At 50.8% G+C, this 21,927-nt stretch overlaps 2 protein-coding genes across 4 annotated transcripts in view; one reads left to right on the top strand and one right to left on the bottom strand.

Annotated features, from left to right (window-relative positions):
• The window catches only part of Stpg1 (sperm tail PG-rich repeat containing 1), a 40,311-nt gene extending 39,667 nt beyond the window's left edge, over nt 1-644 (bottom strand). For both annotated transcript variants that reach the window (XM_071618701.1, XM_027937677.2), the window contains exon 1: nt 133-644. The gene's annotated coding sequence lies outside the window, so the exon portion shown is untranslated. The remainder of the gene's footprint in view (nt 1-132) is intronic.
• Nucleotides 645-1,641: 997 nt separating this feature from the next.
• Nucleotides 1,642-21,927, top strand: part of Nipal3 (NIPA like domain containing 3) — a 45,182-nt gene continuing 24,896 nt past the window's right edge. Inside the window, exons 1-2 of one of the 2 annotated variants that reach the window (XM_027937151.3) lie at nt 1,642-1,753; nt 4,445-4,749. In XM_027937151.3, the coding sequence (XP_027792952.2) occupies nt 4,657-4,749 (93 nt within the window). In that variant the 5' untranslated portion in view covers nt 1,642-1,753; nt 4,445-4,656. Of the gene's footprint in view, nt 1,754-2,061; nt 2,138-4,444; nt 4,750-21,927 lie in introns of those variants that run through there. The other variant, XM_071617488.1, reaches the window with a different exon arrangement.

Here is a 21,927-nt window from a genome sequence, read left to right on the forward strand (position 1 = left end):
TGCACTTGCAAAGGCTGAGGCAAAGGGGTCGGGCGTCCACGCCGCTCACAGGAGCTGGGAGGAGAAGGCGAGCCGCGGGCGGGGACATTGAGGGCACACCTCCGGGAAGGGGCACCGGGATTCCGTACGCACCCGGGGACTGCGGATCTCAGGGGGCGTCCCATGGGCTGCGCCGTGTGCTCCTCCTCAGGACCTCAGGGACCTGCCCCTAACTGGAACCGCCTCCTACCTGTAGGTCACGGGTATTGAATCTGGACCGCCCAGCCTCCCGGTCGCTATGGCAACCACAGGACTAACATTCGGAGTCCGCCCGCTACGTCCAGCCAATGGTGTCTCCCGTTTCTTGGCCGTGGAAAGTTATTGACCAATCGTCAGAAGCGTTTCAAAATCCGCAGGGAAGCTGCCAGAATTTTAGGGTTCGGGTTAATTATTCGCAAGAGCTGTGGGGGAACTAATTCAGTTTCATCCAGGCGAGTCTTCAGAAATCTTGGGATAGACCAAAAGCCTTAGAATTTTGCTCACTCAAAGCTCCCACTTCCAGGAATAAAGCTGAGAATTCACCTCCTCCTAAGCCCTGTTTATGATGATAGCAAACCACAGAATGTGGGTACGGGGAACTATACCCGGGCGGCCATTTAATAGTCCAAGAGCCCCCCTGCTTCAGAATGGTCACGGTGACCTTGTCACTTCCCTGCTTATTCGGTGGTTCTCTTTAAATGTAGGATGAAATCCGAACAGATTAGAAGCTGTCCTTGGCGCGTTACTCGGATCTCAGCTCCTAGCACCAGCCCCGCCGCCTTTGGGTGGCTCTTACCGCATCGCTCTCCCCGCCCTCTCGAGTGTTCTCTCGGAGCTCTCCCTGCTCCGGGATCTGAACCCAGAACTGTTCTTTCTCCTCGTTGAGGTCTCTCCCAAATGTCACTTCTTCGTCTGTAAAATGGGCGTGAGGTCAGTGTCCCTCTCAAAGTTGCTGTGAGGATCTGAACCAAAAAGCGTGCGCGTGAAAATGCGTGTGTGATGGAGAGCGTTTTGACATCTGCAAAGCTCCACAGAGATGGCATTAGTACAGCTCAACACGGGGGAAAGGGCAGTCGGGTGGAAGGCTCGCGGCCGCCCTTCGGTATTGCTAAGCTGCAGATGTGCTGGGAAGCGCGATGTGGAGCCCAGACAACAGGTGGCACCGGAGGGCAGGACAGGAGAGGTACGTCTGGCTCCCAGTATACTCGAGGACTTGGAGGGGAGCTAGGTCTGGAAGGACGTTTAGGCTTTGGGGACGTGGAATACGGGAATAGCAAAGCCCGGAGGTGGGCGTGAGAATAAGAAGGGAGGACACCTGTCGGGCAGGTGGAGGTGAGCAATCTCCTGAGCTCTCCTGCACTGCCAGAGGACGGGGAGGAAGGTTGCTCCAACGTTCTTCCTCCGTCCACTAGAGGGGACCCCACCAGGTGAGCGCCCAGCTGGGTCCCCAGGTCTCTCTCCTACGCTTCAAGCAAGCTTAGCGCCGCAGCCAATGGCCGGAGGATGTCCCGCCCATCCCCTCCGCACAACCACTCGCCTGCGTCAAGTCCCCGCCAGCTTCTGACTGACAGGATGTCAGACAAATCAGATTGCGATATTTGAAAGCAAAACACTGCAGCACCCGGCAGCTCCGAGTTGGGAAGGAATTAAGGAGGCTGTGCCTCCGGGTTGTACCAAGAGCCCCAGTCATTTCTCAGAACCCTCGGCCAGGTGGACCTTCGAGCGAACGCCGCCGGTGAGTCACGATTAAGACTGGGAAGAAGGGGACTTGAATTCTGCCTTCGTTTTTCCGGAAAAGCAATGCATTTGTCATCAGCTAATGTCCCTTATCATAAATACCCTCCCTCCTTGCGGCCGCCTGCCTTGTCGGTTTGGGTCCTGTTGCCTCCGGTTTTTTTTTTTTTTTTTTTTCTTTCCCTTCCCATTTTCATCGAAGATGAGAGGAGAGTGGGCACGGGCTTGCCTTAGTGACGGTGATGCTGGGCTTCCAGGAAGCGAAACGCAGTAACTTTGCCACCGTGACTCTTGTGCATGCATCCTGGAAATAGCAGTCGGAGTTAGCAGGTGGGATGAGGGGAGGCATTCTCAGTCTTCGCCGCCGCCGGCTGCTGGAACCCAGGTGTGGAGTAGTATCCAGGTCCGTGGGAGGGGACTGAAGCGTGGAGCCCTTTCATGAGCCAAAGCCCAGGAAAGGGAAAGCTTGGCACGTAATTGACACTCGCCAGCCAGAAGCTGAATCGTCAGGTGGTGGGAAAGAGCATGTTTTATTTATGTTTTCATTTAGATCCAAATTCTAATACAAACCCTGCCTTAGCGGGCACAAGCCAGGGTTCTTCCCTCTTAAGAACCTGCTCTTGAGACTGCTGAAATAATTCATTGAGATCAGAGGTGGGGGGGGGGGGGTGAAGTGGAAGCAAGCACCTAGCAAGTTCTGTATTTCTTGGGTCAATGACCGTGTGCTCTAACCGTGGGGTGCCTGGCAACACAGCATTGGCTGCTTGCCGCTTGGACATATGTTAGTCCTGGAAAAGTACTTTGAAATCAGGAAAAGAGAGCCACCAGGCAAAGAATGGGTGCCTTATAAGGGAGTACAGCTTGCAGAGAGTTCCACAGAGACTTTCAGCCCAAACCCCTTCCCAGCTGAGCAAGATGCTTACCCAGCTTAGGAGACCCTTCTGTCTTTGCGGGAGATGCCTCAGAGGCCAGGGGGTTTCTGAGGCAGAGGGAACGGGAAGCTGCTTTTTAAAAGCCAGTTAAAACCACTACAACCAAAAGCAATACTAGAAAACCAGCTGGCCTAAAGGAGGTTAGGAGGCCTGGATGCCTGCCACCCCCTTCACAGGTCCCCAAGGCCGGTGTGCTTTCTCTGACATCCTGTGGGTGGGGCTGGGCATGTCTGTTTGTTGTGCTCTGGAGCTGTGGCTGATTAGGGTGGGTCAGGCGTTCTTGACTTTGAAGTGACCACAGCACAGCAGCTGCTTAGCAGGTGTGGGTACGAGTCATTCCCAGACTCTGGACTAGATCTCAGGAGGGAGCAGCCAAACAGGGGTTTCTGCAAGCCTTCCTGGAATCCCAGATCCAGTGCCCCTTCAAGTCCAGATTGGATGCTTCCCAGGGCCTCTCGGGGGCAGAAAGATCCCTATACCACTCTTCCTAAGACTCATGTTATATTAAAAAATGCCAAGGCAAGGATATAGAACTATAACACAATAATGCCTTTCATACACACATAAAAGTCTAGTGAAGAATAATTATGCTTTCCCCATAATTTTGCAAGTCTGGTTATGGGATGTGAGTTATGGCATTACCTGGGGAGTGCATGTCTGTGAATTCTGCCTCAACTGGAGGCATCAGCAGCAGTTCAATTAGGAGGCCCTTTGACAAAGTGAGACTCAGGCCAAATGGCCCTCATGGCTGCCATGGCATGAAGGCCACATCTGGTGTCTCCTGGGTGCTGGGCTTGGTAGTCTCCCTATTTCTTAGGCATGTGCTGTTCACAATAGGAACCAGAATTCCTGGACATAGGGTGGGATGGCAGAAGGAACTAGAAGCTATGGGATAGGCAGTTTTCTAAAGCCTGGGGGTCTGGCAGAGACGGTGTCTGTTTAACACACAGTGAGCCCTTAATAACTGTCTCATGGATGGTTACAGGAGAGAACAGGAAGAATATGCATGAGGAAATTAAATGATCAAACTGGTGAGAATAAAATTAAAACTAGTAGCAGCTGACATTGATTAACTGTTTACTGGGCATGCGTTTTACAAGCCTTATTGCAACAAATCCTCACAATAATAAATCCTAACCCATGGGTTAGGAACATTAGTATCCATCTGTTATAGCTCAGGAAGCTGCCTAAAAAGTTAAATCACCCGGCCAAGGTAAAACATGGCAGATCAAAGGCAATTTAAAATATTTTTATGTTAAATATCCAAAATCACATGAATTTTGTTTGTTTGGAGTTTTTCTTGTGCATATGTTGGGTTTTATATTTTTTATTTCCCTACACTGTGGTAGGGTTTCGGCCGCAGTCCTCGGAACACTAGCATATTTTCTCTTTCTTTTCTGTTTGGTAGAAAAGTTTGAGAAGTGCTGTTAATACCAGTCCAATGAAGTGAACAGGGATGGTCGTCACTGGGGATCCTACTTCTGTCCTTAAGAGCCTATGGAATAAAGGAGGGTTTAAATTTAGGGTATGATAGGAGGAAGCAAGAAGAGTAGGAGAGGGAAGAATTGCCCAAGGACCCAGGAGAAAACTTTTGGGGTGGATGAGCAATGTCAGTCTTCAGGGGGCCAAAGGTATGATACAGTGTCTCAAATGGCCCTGCCTCTCGTGGCCAGTGTGGTCCTGACGCTGCTCTCAGGGAGCAAGGCGGGGACTGTGTTTCGCTCTGCATGCATTTTTAATGTCCCTCTCCACCACTCTAGAGCACAGCACCGTCGTTGTCTGCTTGGGAGAGACAGAAATTGGCTCTCCACTCCGGGAAGCCAAAGAGAAAGCTATAGATCAGCCAGAAGAGCCTCGAGTGCTATTTGGCCGAGGAGGAGATGGCAGCCGGGAGGAGGTGAGCATCACGGGGAGGATGGCCTGCCGCACTCCAGCTCTAGGCCGGGCCCTGAGGATGAGCCACTAGAGCGCCATGGACCGAGCCGAGCGCGCAGGACTGCAGCTGCAGCAGCTCCCGCCCACCAGCAGCGCCGCCTCCGGAGGCGAGGCTTCCTTCTCTTACAAGGCAAGGACTTTTCTCTTGGTTTGGGAATTTTGCATTTTTCAAACCAGAAAACAACACAGCGCGGCTTTGACTGGCAGATGTATCCAGGGTGCACGTGCCTGTGGCAGGCAGAAACAGACGGCCCCCACCTATGCAGGGCCACAGGAACCGAGAGAAAGGAAATGCTCATTAAAACCCATAAAAATAGGGAGGTCGAGACACAGCTTAGAAGCAGAGGGGAAGGCAGTGCATTCCTACATAGAAGATTGGATGCTTTAAAGAATCACATATTCCAGTAGTTGCAGGCAATCAGCGTTCATGATTTATCTCCTTCGTGTCTTTTTTCTGGTATTATAGTTTCAGGGCCATGTTGTACATGAGGTTTTGGATCTTGGTTGTTTCACTTAATCTAACTTGTAGAATATTTCCCCAGAGCCATGAGAGTGAGCCAACGCGTGCTTTTTGAATGATTGCCCAATAATCTGTTGAGCTGTTGTAGAACACACTCCCATTGTTGGATATGCAGGTCATTTCTAATCTGGGGTGACTGCAAACGGCCAACATCACAGAATGTAAATCTTTGTGTCCATCTCTGATTTTTTTTCTTATTTTTAAAAATTCTAATTAGTTATACATGACAGCAGAATGCATTTTGACATATTATACACAAATGGAGCACAACTTCTCGTTCCTCTGGCTATACATGGTGCAGAGTCACTCCAGTAGTGTAATCATACATTTATATAGTGTAATAATAATGTCTCTCTCCTTCTACCGTCCTTCCCATCCCCCAAAGCCCCAACCTTCCCCTCACTCCCTTCTACACAAACCAAAGTTCCTTCCTTCTTCCTTATCCCCCCACCCCACTATGGATCAGCATCTGCTTATCAGAGAAAACATTCAGCTTTTGTTTTGGGGGGGATTGGCTTATTTCACTTAGCATGACATTCTGTAGTTCCTTCCATTTACCAGCAGAAGCCATAATTTCTTCTTTATGGCCGAGTAATATTCCATTGTGTATATGTACCACATTTTCTTCACCCATCCATCTGTTGAAGGGCATTTAGGTTGGTTCCATAGTTTAACTATTGTGAATTGAGCTGCTATAAACATTGATATGGCTGCGTCACTGTAGTATGCTGATTTTAAATTTTGGGGGTATAAACTGAGGCGTGGGATAGCTGGGTCAAATGGTGGTTTCATTTCAGGTTTTCTCATTATTTTCTTATATCCACATAGGTACAATTATTCGGTCAAAGGGAATGAGCCTTTTTAAAATTAAGGGGTTTCTAATGTCAAGTGTCCACATTTCTCAATACCTGTGAGTACAGCATCTTGGATTTTAGGTTTTATTTTTTTTTCCTGGATCAGTCGGAGACTGATAATACCCTAGAGCCAGTGAAGAACTTAGACCCCCTCCTTTTATGGACTGGGAAACTGAGGCCGAGAGATGAGAAGTGACATACTGAAGATCACATAGCAAGTTCAGAAGCAGAACTAGAATACTATTACTTCTAGATCACGACAACTAATGTTTATTGAGCTTTGTGCTCTGCCCAGGTACCTGCTAGTTCTCACATGCATTTTCTCAGATAATCTTCACAATAAATAACACTGAATGCAGCCACAGTTTTCCCCATCTGTAAGATGGGCTAATAGTAGTTCTGTCTCCTGGCGGTTGTGGGGATGAAGTGAATTCGCCAGTTGAAGCACTCGGAGCAGTCACTTGTGCACAGTGACCAGGGTTTGCCACGTACTTGCTGTTACCCCTTTGGAGAGGTTATGTGAGGCCCAGAATTTAAACAGGGTCAGGCTGACAATGACGCCCTGTTCCTCACCCATGTGCCACAGGGTACTCTCTCCTTCGTGCCTCGACTCCTGGCCGAGTCCCCTCTTTGCTAGAGCACCCTCCAATGTGCTGTGTCACCCCTGCGTGTCAAAGAAGGGTACGAGGCAGGAAGAATAAATAGGGCACTGGGGAAAATCAAAGGCTTTTATCATCTTACTTCCGCCTGACGAGCCGAGCACACTGTGCACACACACAAGCCATCAGATTTGCCTGGAGCTGGGCTCTCTGCAGAGCCAGGATTGACTCGGACCCGGCGGCTCCGTCATGCCCAGGAGACCTGTGTAGCTGGGACCAGAGTTGGGTCTGTTCTGTGCCAAGGTGACATTTTCTCACCGTTGGTGTCCTGCTCCTTGATCTTCTTTCCATGAAAGCCTGTCATTTCCCCTCCCTGCGCGGCCACCGTATTCTTCTAGGGCTGTGATAGGAAGAGGGTCTTGGCCCAGTCCGTCATCACTGGTGGGTGGTCTCAGGCAAGTCTCGGGCCCTCTCTGTACATCGGTTTCTGTCTCTGTGAAATGAAGCGGCAGAGTTCATGAATTGTCCCCAGTCCTAGCTGGCCACCAGAAGTACCTGGGGGTGCCCTAAAATACACAGGCTTCTCCCCCTTGGGCTCATCTCTGCCTTTCACCCCCTCTTCTTTACCCACCTGAAAATCGTGGCTGAGCATATCTACAAACCTGGAGTCTACATTATTTTATAAAATGCCTCAGGTGACTTGGATGATCAGCCAGGTGGGGGATTTCTAGAGGAGGTGATCTGAGCTGCTCCCTCCCCCCTCCCAACTTGTCCTGAGAAACTGATGATCTTAGGCTGAAAGCCAGAGACTTTTTTTTTTTTTTTTTTTTTTGGTGGTGGTGCTGGGGATTGAACCCAGGCCTTGTGCAGGCGAGGCAGGCACGCTACCAACTGAGCTACAGCCCCAGCTCCACCCACTGGATTGGACCCAGGGTCTTGCACATGCTAGACAAATGCCCTTCCACTCAGTTACCTCCCAGCCCAGGGAATATTTTTCTTAACCATTTAATTGAAATATACATACAGAGAAGTGTATAAATCATAGCCCTAGGTGCGAGATTTTAACAAAGAGGGCACACGTGACCGTGACCCGCACGCAGATCAAGAGCATTATAGTACCAGAAGTCTCCTTGTTCCCCTCCCAGCCACGTCCCTGCCCAGGAGTAACCAACCACCCCTCAAGTCCAAAGGCACAGTGACAGGGGCACAGTCACGATCCTGGAGGAATTCCCGGATCCGGCTCAGCCCGAGTGCCCACACCAGGCCTCGCTGAGCGCCTTGATCTGGGAAGAGCAGGAACTGTCCCTGTGCTTTGTGGTTTTCAGAGTCTTAATTAATAGCGGTCGGTGTCCTGATAGAAGCTGTTCTCTCTGGATCATGCCTGGGCCTCATTTTATAATGACATTGTAGAGAGGCTGGTGCCATCGAAAGGAGATTGTTCCCCAAGAGAAGGGGCCACAGGGGAAGCCACGTGGGGAAGCACCAGGGTGGGTCTGGGTGCACAGATGGCCAGGGAAGGCCCTGCCCAGAGCCTTTGTTGTGATGTCCCAGGGAAGGCAGGGCAGGGCGGGGTGATGTGGAAGGCCTGGCTAACTTGGAAAATTTTCAGAGACTTTGGGACCTGGGGACTTTCCTCAGGTGTCTGGTGCCCAGGTTGATTTAGGGCAGGGGGATACTGACCCATGAGGGTTTGACCCAGGAGCTGGCGGGGGCGGGCTCTGGGTTGGCTGGTCAGCACGTGGGAGGGGCCTCCTGTGCTGGGCTGAGAATTTGCCGGCTTGGGAGGGCCGGTGTCTCCCCCATCAGCAAGGCTGACTGCCAGGTGTCAGGAATCCAGAAAATAAGAAGTTGGTATGATTGGTGAGGAATGGGCACCAAAAGGACAGAGTCTGGGACAACAGAGCGGCTCCCTGATTCCTGGTACAAGCCGTTTTAATCACAAATTCTGTTCCATCACTTATTATGGAACATCTTGATGCCAGAGCAGAGATAAATCAGTCATGGTGACTGCCAAGGGGCGGAGACTGAGGTGGGCATGGGAACAGCTGGTTTTGAGCCCAGGGAAGTACCAGGTGGGGTCAGGGGAAGAAGATCTGGGTTCACATCCTGATTCTGCTTCTTCCTAGACAAGGGACCCCAGAAGATCTGTGACCTCCTCAGTAGTGTGGTGGCCTTGTCCCCCAGCCACCTGCGTGGACCAGTCCTGACCCTGCGATAGGCACCATAGGCAGAGGGAGGCACTTAGCTCAGAAAGGTCATGGTCACGAGGAGGAGGAAGGGGAAGGCACAGGCAGAGTCGGGAAGTGTGGTTAGCTCTGCCCGGGGAGTGGGGAAGGGCTTGAAGGGGAAGCTCTCCTTCCTCCTTGATTTTTTATCAAGGCTATTTTATTTGCAAGGAATAAAATAAAATTTTATAACTCTCAGAAAAGCTAAGGCAAAGGGGGAATTACTATAAGGCTATGGCGTGGCTCAGCACTCGGAGGGGCCTGGAGGCGGGAACTCATCTTACACCTGCTTCAGAAGAGGGAAGGCTGACGCCTAGGGTGGGCCGCTGCCCACCCTGGTCCAGTCAGTGACCTTTGGGGGAGGGGCTGGCCAGCGCCTGGGACCGTCCAACAAGCATGGTTCCCGGGGCAGCTCTGAGAAGAGGGCTATGTGGGCTGGGGAGGCTGCCCTCCAGGCACCTGTTACTCTTGGGACAGGGAAGCAGTGAGTGGCCCCAAGTCTAGCCTGACTGGTGGACGAAGCCCTGCCCTCCACCCTGCCCAACAGGGCCTGGATTCTGGCTGTGAAGGAGGGTGCTAGAGCCAGGAGGGAGTCTGTCCCAGCAGGTCCCCACACATTCTCTGCCTGGAAGATCGGCCTCAGTTCCTTCTAGGTAGTGACTGTACCCCTGCTGTGTCCGCCAGGTGCTGGGGGAACAGGAGCTACATGGTCAGCAGAGGGGCAGCTTCCCTCAGGGAATCCGGGGGAAGGGGAGGGTGGAGATACTTAACACCAGTACCTCTCCTTCAAGACAGAATTTGGCATAAAAGAGAGCTCCAGCAGGTGTCAAGAGCATGGACCTTGGACTCCCCAAGACCTGGCTTCAGATCCCAGCCCCGTTGCTCTCTGCCATGCCGACTGGGAGCGTCCGTCGGCCTCTGCAGGCCAGTTTCAAACCCATCCTGCAGGGTGGCTGCGAGGGCTGGGAACGGGTGGCCTGTGCCATTCCCTCCTTCTGCGGCAAACCCCACCGTCCTTCCAGCTCTGCTGCAGGATCGATCACCTCTTCCACGAAGACCTTCTCAGGCTTCTTGGCAGGAAAATACAGGCTCTTTATCCACAGCCAACTAATAATTACTGTCATAACAACACTAGTGAACATATGCCAAGTGTTGACTGCTATGTGATGGCGCTCATCCTCTCAGAAGCCCCTTGAGGAGACCCCCGTTTTACATGCGAGGAAACTGGCACTGAGAGGTCAATTAACTTGCCTGAGGCCACACAGTCAACAGGTAGTAAAGCTGGGGTTCAAATCAAGTCTATGCACTGCCGAGGTCTTTGGTCCCAGATGCCACTCTGTGCTGCTCATGTTGTGCCAGGCGCTCTGTGAGACCCTTCCCACTCCCTGAGATTAGTGATTAAATGTGGAAATGACAACCTCAGGGAAGGTAATGACTCACCTGCCAGAGAAGGTAAGCATCAGGGAGGTGGCCCGAAGCCAGCGAGCAGGTGTGGCTGGGTCTGCTGAGCCAGACCTGTGTGCCCCTTGCATTTGGATACCAGCTGCCTCCGGGCAAGCCAGGATGCAGGACTGTGTACTCACCAGACTCCAAAGCCAAGGCCTTGTGGGAGGTCAGTTTAAACTGCAAGTGATGGCTGGTCTTGTCACCACCGTGTTTAAATGGAGGCTCTTGGTGGCACATCGCAGCAGTGGCCGCTCTGAGCTGAGGTTCTACTTGGAATCCAGTATCCACACAAGGTTTGCTCTCTCCAACTTTGGGCTGCCTTCCTGAGGACAGTTTATTCTTGCAGAGTTATAGGTGGTAAAAGATCAGTTCTTGGGTAAGAAAATATCAGAGCCAGAAGGGCCCTTGGAGTTGTTAGTAGTGATGATAAAGGCTTGTGTCAGTATTGGCCATATCATGTGACGTTGCCACCCGTGCCCTGCTCACATGACTGTGTTATATGAGTGCAGTGACCCTAAATCCTGGCGTGTGCTTCATGCCCATGTACTGAATACAGCCCTTGCCTTCCCCAGGTGTCCCATGCGGGCGATGTACAGTTACCCTAAATATGGGGATCCCGATAGGTGGGAGGCCTCACTGCCTGGCCAGTGGAACACAGTGGGCCAGAGTGGTATGGGAGGAGCCGTGCTCAGCCTGGCCTGCCGCAGGCTCCGTCGCCACTTTGGCCTGGTCCTGAGCCTCCTCAACTACCAACCCGCAGGAGGAGCATGGCGTTTGCTCCCACCTGGATGGACAGTTTGGACTGAGCTCTTAACCTCTTCCCAGGAAAACTGAGCAATGGTCAGGAACTGGATCAGGTGTTTCCCCAGAACCATCTGCCCATCTGGCATTGCAGGGACAATGTCAGGGACAGAGATGTCCCAGGTGAAGACACTGACCTGTGTTCCCTAAGAGGCGGTTCTCACCACCCAGACCCCTGGCCGGGACCTGCTTATTCCTGTCTGCACCTTTTCCTAAGACAGCCCTGACTCCAAGGTGGAATCCTGACTTCAAGGTCAAATTCAGGTTCTGGGTTTGCTCACAAGCGCCTCCCACTTCAAGTAACCTCCGTGAGAACAGAGTTACCCTTGGCAAGCGAGGAGGCCAGCAGGTCCCCAGGAGGAAGCTCTCCAGGGCTGCCCTGTCCTTCCCTTGCTGTCCCCAGAACTGCCAGTCTCACTGTTTCAGGCTTGGAGGAGAAATTTGCCGGCGGGATTCTCCTGAACTTCCAATCGCCCTGCGCCAGACCTTGGAGGGTGGCTGAGAGGTGTGTGTGCAACCTGTGTGACCCTGGGCGGTGGCGCCTTCTTTGCCAGACTTTAAATGCTCATAAAATGGAACCAGTCACCACTTCACAAGGGTTTGGGGGCATAATTAGCCTTGATGAGGCCCTTGGAGAGGCCTGCACGGAAGCCATGAGTTATGTCTGTCACCAGTCACAGCTGTCCCTGCCTGGTTTAATGCTGTAGAAATGGCTTTTAAAAGAAACCTCCCCTGCCCATGTCATTGGTGAGAGCACGACGCTTACAAGTGGGGTTACGTTTTTCCTAGTTTACTTTGTCCTCTCTGAAAGGTCCCTCAGCACCATGGAGACTGGAGCGTCATCGTCACCAGGAGGCCAGAAGTCAGACTTGCAGTTTCAGGTCCTCCTGTCCTTACCCCCCTTAAGTTATTTTGCTTCTCTGAGGCTCACTTTGTCCTCTGTGAGCCCCCTCCACTGTGTGCGCTCAGAACAGGAGCACAGCTGGGCGCAGTGGGGGACCCCCATGTGCCCGCCACTCAGGAGGCTCAGGCAGGAAGATCACTTGAGCCCAGGAGTGTGAGGCCAGCTGAGGCGACACAGGAAGGTCCAGTATTAAAGACAAATACAGGAATTGGAATTGTACCACCTCACAGGGTTGTTAGTGGCCCAGAGGTGCCCAGAGAGGACCTTGTGCCAGCCGGTCTCTGAGCGCTCTGTACATACCAGCCGTCATCATCCTGGCAGCCATTTGACTGGGAACGTTTTGCTCTAGATTGGCTTATCCTCGTGCACTGTGAAGTCTCCATTTCGAGTCCCACCCGTCACCAGTGCCCTCTGTGAAATGGCATTGCCATGTCTCTGAGGCAGGGGGTCCCTTCCCTTGCTCAGCTCTCCTCCATTGGTGGCGAGTCGAGGGCACCTGCTCGGCCTGCCTCCTGGAGTAGCCGGCATGGCGTCGGAGGGGGGCACGGACTGTCTGAGCAGAACATAAACTGGCCATCAATCTGTTCCAGGTGGAACCATTTTTGGAGGTCAAAGGTGGCCAAAGATGGGCGTTTTCATGTGGTCACCTTAACCCTCAGAGCTGAAGTAAGTCCTTTCTTCAGATCACCTCAGGAAGTCCCTGAGGCAGCCCAGAGGGAGGGCAGTCCCTGTCCTGCCCACCGGCAGAGGAGGAGGAAGCCAGGCCTCAGGAAGGAGCCCCGTAGCCGCTGCCCTGTGAGCCCCAGTGGCTCCCTCACTCCCAGAGCCTGTTGCGGTTCTCCGTTGTCTCCCACAAAGGCCGCTGCGAGCCGGACATGTTCATGGAACGGGAAGCAGAGTTCTTTGGTCACCTCCTGCCCCAGGAGCTCAGTGCTAGGGCTGGCCCCAGCTCCCCATAGCAACAGCCTGTGCTCCTGGCACAGGCCCCAGGTCCACGGTGGAAGCTCCTTCCAGGTGGCTGGGCTTTGCCCTGCGTCCTCCATCAGGGCCACAGGGAACGGAGGGCTTCCTTGAGGTCCTCAAACGTGACCCTGTAAAGAAATAGCACCTGTTTCCTGATACATCTTTTAGTTGCCATCTAAAATTTTTCATTGCAATTTAAAACATTTGCAAAGTATGTAAATACTGGCATCTTTAAAACCGGTTACACATTCCATGCCCAGCACCAGCCTCCTGAAAATCACCCAAACCGTCTCCTCAGCTCTTGGGAAATTTGAACTCATTCTTTTTTTCTCCTTGAATTTGTATTCCCCTTGAATTTCCCTCACAGAATTTTATCTCAGAATTCTATCTTTCAACACTTAAAAGTTTTATGGGCACCCATCAAACTTCAGACAAGCTAAATTTAGGAGGGTTTATTTGAGCAAGGAGTGCCTCATGCATGGGGCAGCACTCAGAACCAGAAGGGGTTCAGAGAGCTCCGGGGTGGCAGCAGGAACAGTGGGTTTGTGGGTTGAATGCAGAAGCAAAGTAAAGAAACCACCTGATGGGCCCTGCTTGGCAGTTGGCCTCTAATTAGAAGTGATTCACTGCTTCTGATTGGTGGGATTAAGTTCCATTTTACTTTGGTTTGCTTATCCCAAGGTGCTGGAGCTGGCTTAGCCTATTGACTTTCCAACTAAGAATAATTTTTAACACTTGCCATAAGGAAAAATGTAGAGTATTTCATCAATTTCATTTTTTAAAATTTCCTTCAGCAGCTAGGGAGGCTGAGGCAGGAGGAGCTCCAGGTCAAAGCCAGCCTCAGCCACTCAGCGAATCAGTGAGACCGTTTCTAAACAATATTAGAAAGGGCTGGGGATGTGTGGCTCAGTAGTTAAGTGCCTCTGGGTTCAATTCTTGGTATAAATTTTTTTTTTCCCTTGGATTTGAGGTTCATAAGGGTTGACTCAGTCAAAAGATCCTCTTTATTGTCCCATCTGGATTTAAGCAATTGATTAATGGAATATAAAGTTTTATGATAATTTTGAACCCAAACTAACAGTGTGTTAGAATTGAGTATCTGAATTGCTAGAAGGGGGTAGAGCTCAGTGTCCGTTCTATCACCAGTTTGGTTTCTGTGGCTGGAAGTACTAACAGGTTCTCTCACACTGCTGTAAGTCCCTGGAATGGAAGAGTGACATTGTAGCTGCATTGCTGAATTGTTTGAACGCCTTCCAAGTTCTGTGCAAAAAAAAAAAAAAAAAAAAAATCACAGTGATAAACCACCTTTATCAGCCAGCCAGCTAAAAGTATGATTAGGGCCTCCTTCATTTTTGTTCAAATCAAAGTACTGGACACACCTAATTTAACATAGACTTTGTTTCTCTTTCACCATTTCTGTGAAATTTATCAAAAAGGCATTCCCAGGGCTGGGGACATAGCTCAGCTGGTAGAGTGCTTGCCTTGCATGCACAAGGCCCTGGGTTCATCCCTAGCACTAAAAAAAAAAAAGCATTACCAGTTAAGTCAGTGACTTTCTTCACTTGAGGCACCTTGGTTAGCCTGCTGTGTCCAGAAAAGTCTGCGGGAAGTGAGACGTGGGGGAGTTGACTTGCCGAGACTCGTGGAGGTGGGAGAGTGGAAGCCCCCCAGGTGACAGGCCCACCTCCAACGTCCTCCCTGGACACTCTGGCTTCCCTTCGTCCTCCCTGGACCCTGCCTTGCCTCTTAGTGCCCTGGAGCCCATTTTCCTGGGTCTTGTCCCCTCACACTGGCCACCGTTCTGGTCCTCAAAGGTCCTATTCTCATTTCCCTCTCAGGAGCCCCCCACGGTTGTGGAACGGCTTACCCCACCCGGCCCCACCTCTCTAGACCTCAGCAGCACCCCCCCAGACACTAGGTCAGCCTGCATTCCTAGAGCACCCTGTGCCTCTAAGCTCCCAGGTGGCTCTGCTCGCAGTGAGATTAAATAATCAGCTATATAATATACACTGCATGAGGACGGGGACAGGGCGTGACATTTGTATTCAGTGCCTGGCACACAGTAGGCCCCAGCGATGGCACATGGAATCTGCCCTTCCTCCCTCTGCTGCATGCCACCTGCTTGTGCTCATCTCTGACAGGTGGTACAATTGTCGGTCGAGCCTGGGAGACTGAGCTCAGGACCAGCCTTGATCTTACCTGCTGTTTATTGAGCGCACCAGGCTCAGTTCCACAGCTTATGTGTTACACAGTTTGACTTGATAGTTAAGAGCCGGGCCCTGGGGTCAGACCACTGGGGTCCCATCGTGCTTCATCCGCTTACCAGCGACTCCTCCCACCTGTGTCTGTTTCTTCCCTGTGGAATGAGGTGGCAGCAAGTGGCTGTGAGGATTGACTGAGGTAATGTGTATGAAGTGCCCAGTAAGTGTTGTTGTCTGTCATTATCATCGTCATCATCGTCTACAAGAAGCCTGGTCTGCCAGTTGCCAAAATCTGAGCTCTTTACTAGTCCTGACCACCTCCCACTAGCACGTGCCAGCTCCTGGGAGGGCCTCAGGCGTCCTGCTGTTGGCTGATAGTTAATGCCTATCGAGGGCAACGGGGAGTCCTGCAGTAAAGAAGTCCGTTTCCATGAACCTGACAGTTTGTGCCAGGAATTGTGCTACGTGGTGTTCATGGGCTAGTCTTGTTTATTCTTTCAACAGCCTGGGAGTCAGGACTCTTAATAACACCACTTTACAGATAGGAGAGGGAGGCCAGTCACACTGCCAGGAGGGATCGAGGTGGGATTTAAGGCAGGATCCCTCTGACCTCACAGCTGCTCTGGGCTGTGCAGGAGCACTTCCTGGGAATGTCGTTTCCTCCCAGAGTTCCCACGGAACCCTGCAGGTGGACTTCTGCTGTGTCTCCAGTCCACGAATGATGGACTGTGTGTTTGAAACGCTCTGTCTTGGGCCAGGTGCCACATGGCCATAGGAAGGAGCAGCCAAGCGTGAGAAGTCACCGGGGATGGAAATCTTAGAGCCTGCATTTTATTTTAATTAAAGCCCTTTCAGTGCTGCCTCTGCCACATGACCCAGAGCCAGGGAGTTAGACTTTGTGCCCAGAGTGGATTCCTTCTTTGAAATCCTCCTCTTCACTGGAACTGTCTTGTGACATGTGCCACATTTACCTTTACCACCATTTATTTGTGCATAGATTAGGCCACTTAGGGAACATAGACCAAATTCCTCACCAGGAGCAGGCACACACCTGTAATCCCAGTGCCTTGGGAGCTGAGGTAGGAGGATCGCAAGTTCAAAGCCAGCCTCCACAACTTAGTGAGGCCCGAAGCAACCTAGAGAGACCCTGTCTCAAAGTAAAATATAAAGCCAGGCGTTGTGACGCATGCCTGTGATCCCAGAGGCTTGCAAGGCTGAGGCAGGAGGGTCGCCAGTTCAAAGCCAGCCTCAGCAAAAAAGCGAGGTGTTAAGCAACTCAGTGAGACCCTGTCTCTAAATAAAATACAAAATAGGGTTGGGGATGTGGCTCAGTGGTTGAGTGCAGAGTTCAACCCCCAGTACCCCTAAAATAAATAAAATATAAAAAGAGCTAAAGATGTGGCTCAGTGGTTAAGCTCCCCTGGGATTGAACCAATGGTACCAAAAAAACAAAGTTCCTTCTGTTAATCAACAAGGACTCCAATTGGATATCGTTTTAAAATGACAGGGTTACAGAATTCTGTCCACTCCTGGAAGGTGGTTACCTTTTAAAAGGTAATGAAGAAATCTGTGACAATAATAGCATAATGGGGGTGAGAAATGGAGCTATATAGGAGCAAAATTCTGTATGCTGCTTAAATTGGTATTAATCTAAGCTGAATTGTTTTAAAAAATTAAGATGCTCATTGTAATCCTCAGCACAGTCACTAAAAAAATAACTGAAAAATAAATAGTAAAAGAAAAAATAAGAGGCTGGCATGGTGGCCTGTAATCCCAGTGACTCAGGAGACTGAGGCAGGAGGATTACAAGTGCAAAGTCATCCTCATGAACTTAGTGAAACCCTGTCTAGAAATAAAATAGAAAGGGCTAAGGATGTAGCTCAGTGGAAGAGCACCCCTGGATTCAATTACCTGTTCCACTGGAAAATATAGCTGTATAATCAAGGGAGGCAGTAATGGAGAAACTGAGGAACAGGAAGACACAGGCATAGAGAGAATAGTAGTAAAATAGCAGAATCACCCATTATGTTAAATAAAAAAGGATTAAACTTTCCAATTAAAAAGCAGATGGGCTGGGGATGTGGCTCAAGCGATAGCGTGCTCGCCTGGCATGCGCAGGGTGCTGGGTTCGATCCTCAACACCACATAAAATAAAATAAAGATGTTGTGTCCACTGAAAACTAAAATATTTTTTTTAAAAAGCAGAGACTGGCAGAACAGATTTTTTAAAAGTATGATCCAAGTATATGCTATCTACATAAGACTTACTTTAGATTCAAAGGCACAAGTAGGGCGGCAGTAATAAGGCATTCCTTGCAAACAGTAACCAAAGGAGAATAAGAGTGGCTGTACTAACATCAAATAGACTTTAAGACAAAGATTGTTATGAGGTTCGAAGAACATTAAATTATAAAAAGGTACCAGGTGTAATGGTGCTCACCTGTAATCCCAACAACCCAGGAGCCTAAGGCAGGAGTTAGCAAGTTTGAAGACAGCCTCAGCAGCTTAGACTCTGTCTCAAAAAAGGAAAAAGGTCTGGGGCTGTAGCTCAGTGGTAGAGCACCCCGGGTTCAATCCCCAGTCAAAGAAAAAAAAATTTAAAAGAGTCCGTCTATCAAGAAGATATAACAATCATCAAATATATGTACCTAACAGGGCCCACAAATACATGAAGCCAAAACTGACAGAATCCAAAGAAGACATAGACAATCCCATACAGTTGGAGACACCAATGCCCCACTTTCAAAAATAGACAGAAGGTCAACAAGGAGGTGGAAAACCTGAGCAATACTGTAAACCCTCTAGACCTAACAGATATTCAAAATAACAAGACACCAATTCTCAAGTGCACGCGGAACCTTCTCTGAGTTGGAGCATGCATCAGTTCAGAAGACAAGACTCGGTACACTGAAAAGATCAAGACCATTCAAAGTGTGCTTCCTGATCATAAGGGAATGAAATTATATAAGTCATTGACCAAAGGAAATGCACAGCAACAAAATGGGAAAATCACAAATATTTAGAAATTAAACAACACCTTAAATAACCAAGGAGCCAACCAAAAATCACAAGGGGAGAGATTAAAAAATACCTTGAAACAAGCTCATCCTAAAATTCATGTGGAAATGCAGGGGGACCCCCGTAGCCAAAACAATCTTGGAAAAGTAGGACTAGAGTCAGAGGACTCGTACTTCCGGTTTTCAGAAATCACTGCAGAGCCACAGTAATCAAAGCAGTGTGGTGCTGGCCCAAGGTAGACCGGACCCAGTGGAACAGAACAGAGCCCAGAGACAAACTCACATCTGCGCTCAACGGATGTTTTTGACAACGGCGCTAAGACCAAAGCAAAGTGGAGTCTTATCCCATCTGGGTTTCTGTAACAAAACACTATAGACTGGGCAGCTCACTAACAGAAATTTATTTCTCATAGTTCCGGAAGCTGTGAAGTCCATGATCGAGGTGCCACCGATTCTGTGTCTGGGGAGGGCCTGCTCTCTGGTTGACAGATGGCGGCTTCTCCCCATGTTCTTGGGGTGGAAGAGGCGAGGGATCTCTTTCAGATCCTTTTCATGAGGATCAAATCTCATTTCTGAGGTGCTTCCCAAAGACATCTCCTGAGTTATCTGGGGGTTAGGACTGCAGCATGTGAGTCTGAGGGATGTGGACCTTGAGGCTGTAGCAGGTGCCCTGTGGCAGCCCTGGAAGGGTGGAAGTCCAGGCTCCCATCTGGACATCCTGGTGCAGGTGGGGGGGCCGTGGTGTCCCTGTGGTGTCCCCGTGGCGTCCGAACAGAGCGGGGGAGTGGCTGAACTTCCCTTCTGACTGAGCTGCCTGTCTCCTGGCCTAGGGCGGAGAGCAGGCTTTTCCTGGGGTCCCCCACCCCCTGCTCCTGTTGGTGTTTCCAGGGAGCCGGCTTCTTGGGCTCCGTGTCTGGCAGGTAAAAGGCAAAGAAAACTCAGGGACTCTGCACCGTGTCGTTCTGGGGTCCCAATTCCCTAGCCTGCCTGTCTGCCTTCTCTGCCCCTCTCAGGGTCTGTCTCATGTTTGTCTTCTCTTCCGTGTCCAGGGTTTAGGAAGAGTCAGGGAAGGTGTGCGTACTCCACGTTCCCAGAAACGAAGTCCTGGAGTTGCCTTTTCAAATTGAAAGCGTAAAATAATTTCATCGTATGTGAAGAGCATTAGAAATTTAAGAGAATTTAAGTACCATTTGTTAGAAGAATTACTTAGTTTATGGTAAGGATTTTTTAAACTTTAGATCTGTAAAGTTGTTTACATTGATAACAAATATAGAGAGTTTTAAAATGAAACAGCTTTTCTTGTTGGTGGTATTCAGCAAAGACATGTCTCTAAGAAAAAGGAGAAAGAAAAAATAATTTTAAAAAAACCCAGTCCTGCTCACGGGAAGTTGGATCAGTGATAAGCAAGCGTCGGTTCCGTTAGGCTCTTTGGTTGCAAATAACAGAAACCAGCTCTTCAGCAAAAGAGACTGAAGGGCAGGAACCAGGATGGCTCCAGGGGTCTGTGGGGCAGGAGCTGAGGGTCCCTCCAGGCCTGGCCATAGGTGGAAGCCTTTGTGTGTCCCAGTCCACGATTTGGTCCCTAGAGAGAGTTCTGACCTGCTGACTTGGGTCAAGCTTGGCTCATAGGCCTGTCCTTGTCCAGGATGGAGCACTTTGAATGACAGTCCTCATAAGACTGCCCATGGGGGGTGTCAGGGAGAAGTCCTCCACAGCAGAACTGGGGTGCTCTCACCAGAAGACAAGGAAGGTGATGATGATGTTAGGCCAGCGAGAATCCGAGGTATCTACTACAGAGCCAATGACCAGTGTGTCCCAGAGCTGAATAAGGCAGGGAGGCCTGAGTAAGACTCAGAGAAAGTCCTCTGAGCTTCGCCAAGGTGTGCCCGCGGGCTCCAGGCAGCCATGGGGACACAGCGTTGCCCGAGCTTGTTCAGCCACACCGTGGGTTCTGCCTTTGACCCTTATTAACACGGGACAGTGGGTCAGGTTGCAGAGAGGCCAACAAGAGCACCTGGAGACAGCGTGTGAGACGTATGATTTATTGGGGACAGCTTACAGGAGATCAGAGACTGCTCCAAGAGGGGTCCTGTGGTACCAGGCTGACAGCGCCTCCGTCCCTCAGTGCTCTGCCAAGCAGTGCCTCTGTCCCTCGTGCCTCCTGTTCAGTGGCAGCCAGCTGGAAGCGTGACATGCATCCTCTCCACAGTTCCTTCGGTTCTGCCCGGGTGGCCTCTGAGAGAGGACTTTCCTATGTGGCTGCAAAAGCAGTGACATCATCAGCATTAACTTGCTTAGCTTGTCCGACCAGCATCTGGAGCAACTGTCCTGCTGTATGTGTAAGAAGGTAGCTTTCCACTGACCACCCTGGCCCCCAGTGAGTGTAAGAGAAAGCCAGTGTGCTGCAAGGTCATATGTATCTTCTGGGTGCAGTGGCTCACCCCTGTAATCCCAGCCGCTCCGGAGGCTGTGGCAGGAAGATCACAAGTTCAAAGCCAGCTTCAGCAACTTATCGAGGCCCTAAGCAACCCAGCAAGACCCTGGGTCTAAGTCAAAAGGTCTGGGATGTAGCTCGGTGATTAAGTGCCCCTGGGTTCAATCCCCGGGACCCCCTCCAAAAAGGATATTCTGTACCTGGACCTTCCCGGACTATTTTTCGTTGTTCCCTTACTTGGCTAGATTTTGGGGAACCGAAAGGGGGCACTCAGGGGTATGGTGTTTCACTGTCTCCTTTTCTTCAAGGATGATTCCCACAGTCTTGGGGAGCCCAGGTAGGGAAGCCCTGGCCTGGTAGGTCTCCCTTGACTCTTTAGCTCTGCGGCCGTCTGACTGCAGCAAGGACAGGTTTCTGCCCACAGTCAGCGGATCCTTCTGGCTGAACGTGAAGTCAGAACCAGCTTTGCCCTGGCCTGATAGGTCCTCTGGTTTCTGTTGGCCACCCACCCAGCTTGGGGCAGGGCTGGAGGAGCTCTTAGCTGTCATCTGGGCCAGATGGGGGACACATAAACTGACCCAGAGGAGGGACTTGTCCAGGGTGGCTGTGAAGTGGCAGCAGCTGGGACCAGCACCCCATTACCTGCTCCCAGCTCGGCCTCCTCCCCTGTGCTGCGCCCTGCGCCTTGCTGGGTAGAAGTTAAAGAGAGCTGTGCCTGGGGACCTAGGCAGACCCTCTGCCCCGTGCCGGCTGCCCCTTCCTGGAAGACCTCCTCAGCTGTCAGTACTGTGCGTTCCAGTGGGGGAAAGAGGGAGGGAGGGTGACTTCATCCCTCCCTGTTGACCTTTCCTGAGGAGGAGCCTCGGCCAGCTCCGGCCACGCTGGGGCGCCCGCTGATTCTCTCTCCAGGTAGACTGGACACTGCGCCAGAGCTGTGCTGATCCTGGGGCCAGGCCTTAGAGGTTGGGTAGGACTCCCGGGGAAGAGAGAGATGGGAATGAGAGACAGGAGCAGAGGCGGGAAGGAAAGCAGCATCCAGGGAAGGGTGGATTACTATTTCGCCAAAATAAAGCATTTCTTTAGTGTTAGGGGTGGAGTACTTCTGCTGGGCATGTTGGGGACATAATAGGGTGTGGCTGAAATGCTAAGCTAAGTGCACCTTAAGAGCAATTGGGTTCCTAAGCATTTACCCTAAGGGGACTGGAGGTGTGGCTTCATGGTAAAGCTCTTGCCCAGCAGGACCTGGCCCTGAATGCACTCTCAGAACTGCAAAAAAGAAAGAAAGAATTTATCCTAAGGGCCTAATCTACACAGATGCACAAACTTTCATACTAGAATATTCAA

Source organism: Marmota flaviventris, chromosome 10, assembly GCF_047511675.1.
Source record: "Marmota flaviventris isolate mMarFla1 chromosome 10, mMarFla1.hap1, whole genome shotgun sequence".
NCBI lineage: Eukaryota > Metazoa > Chordata > Mammalia > Rodentia > Sciuridae > Marmota > Marmota flaviventris.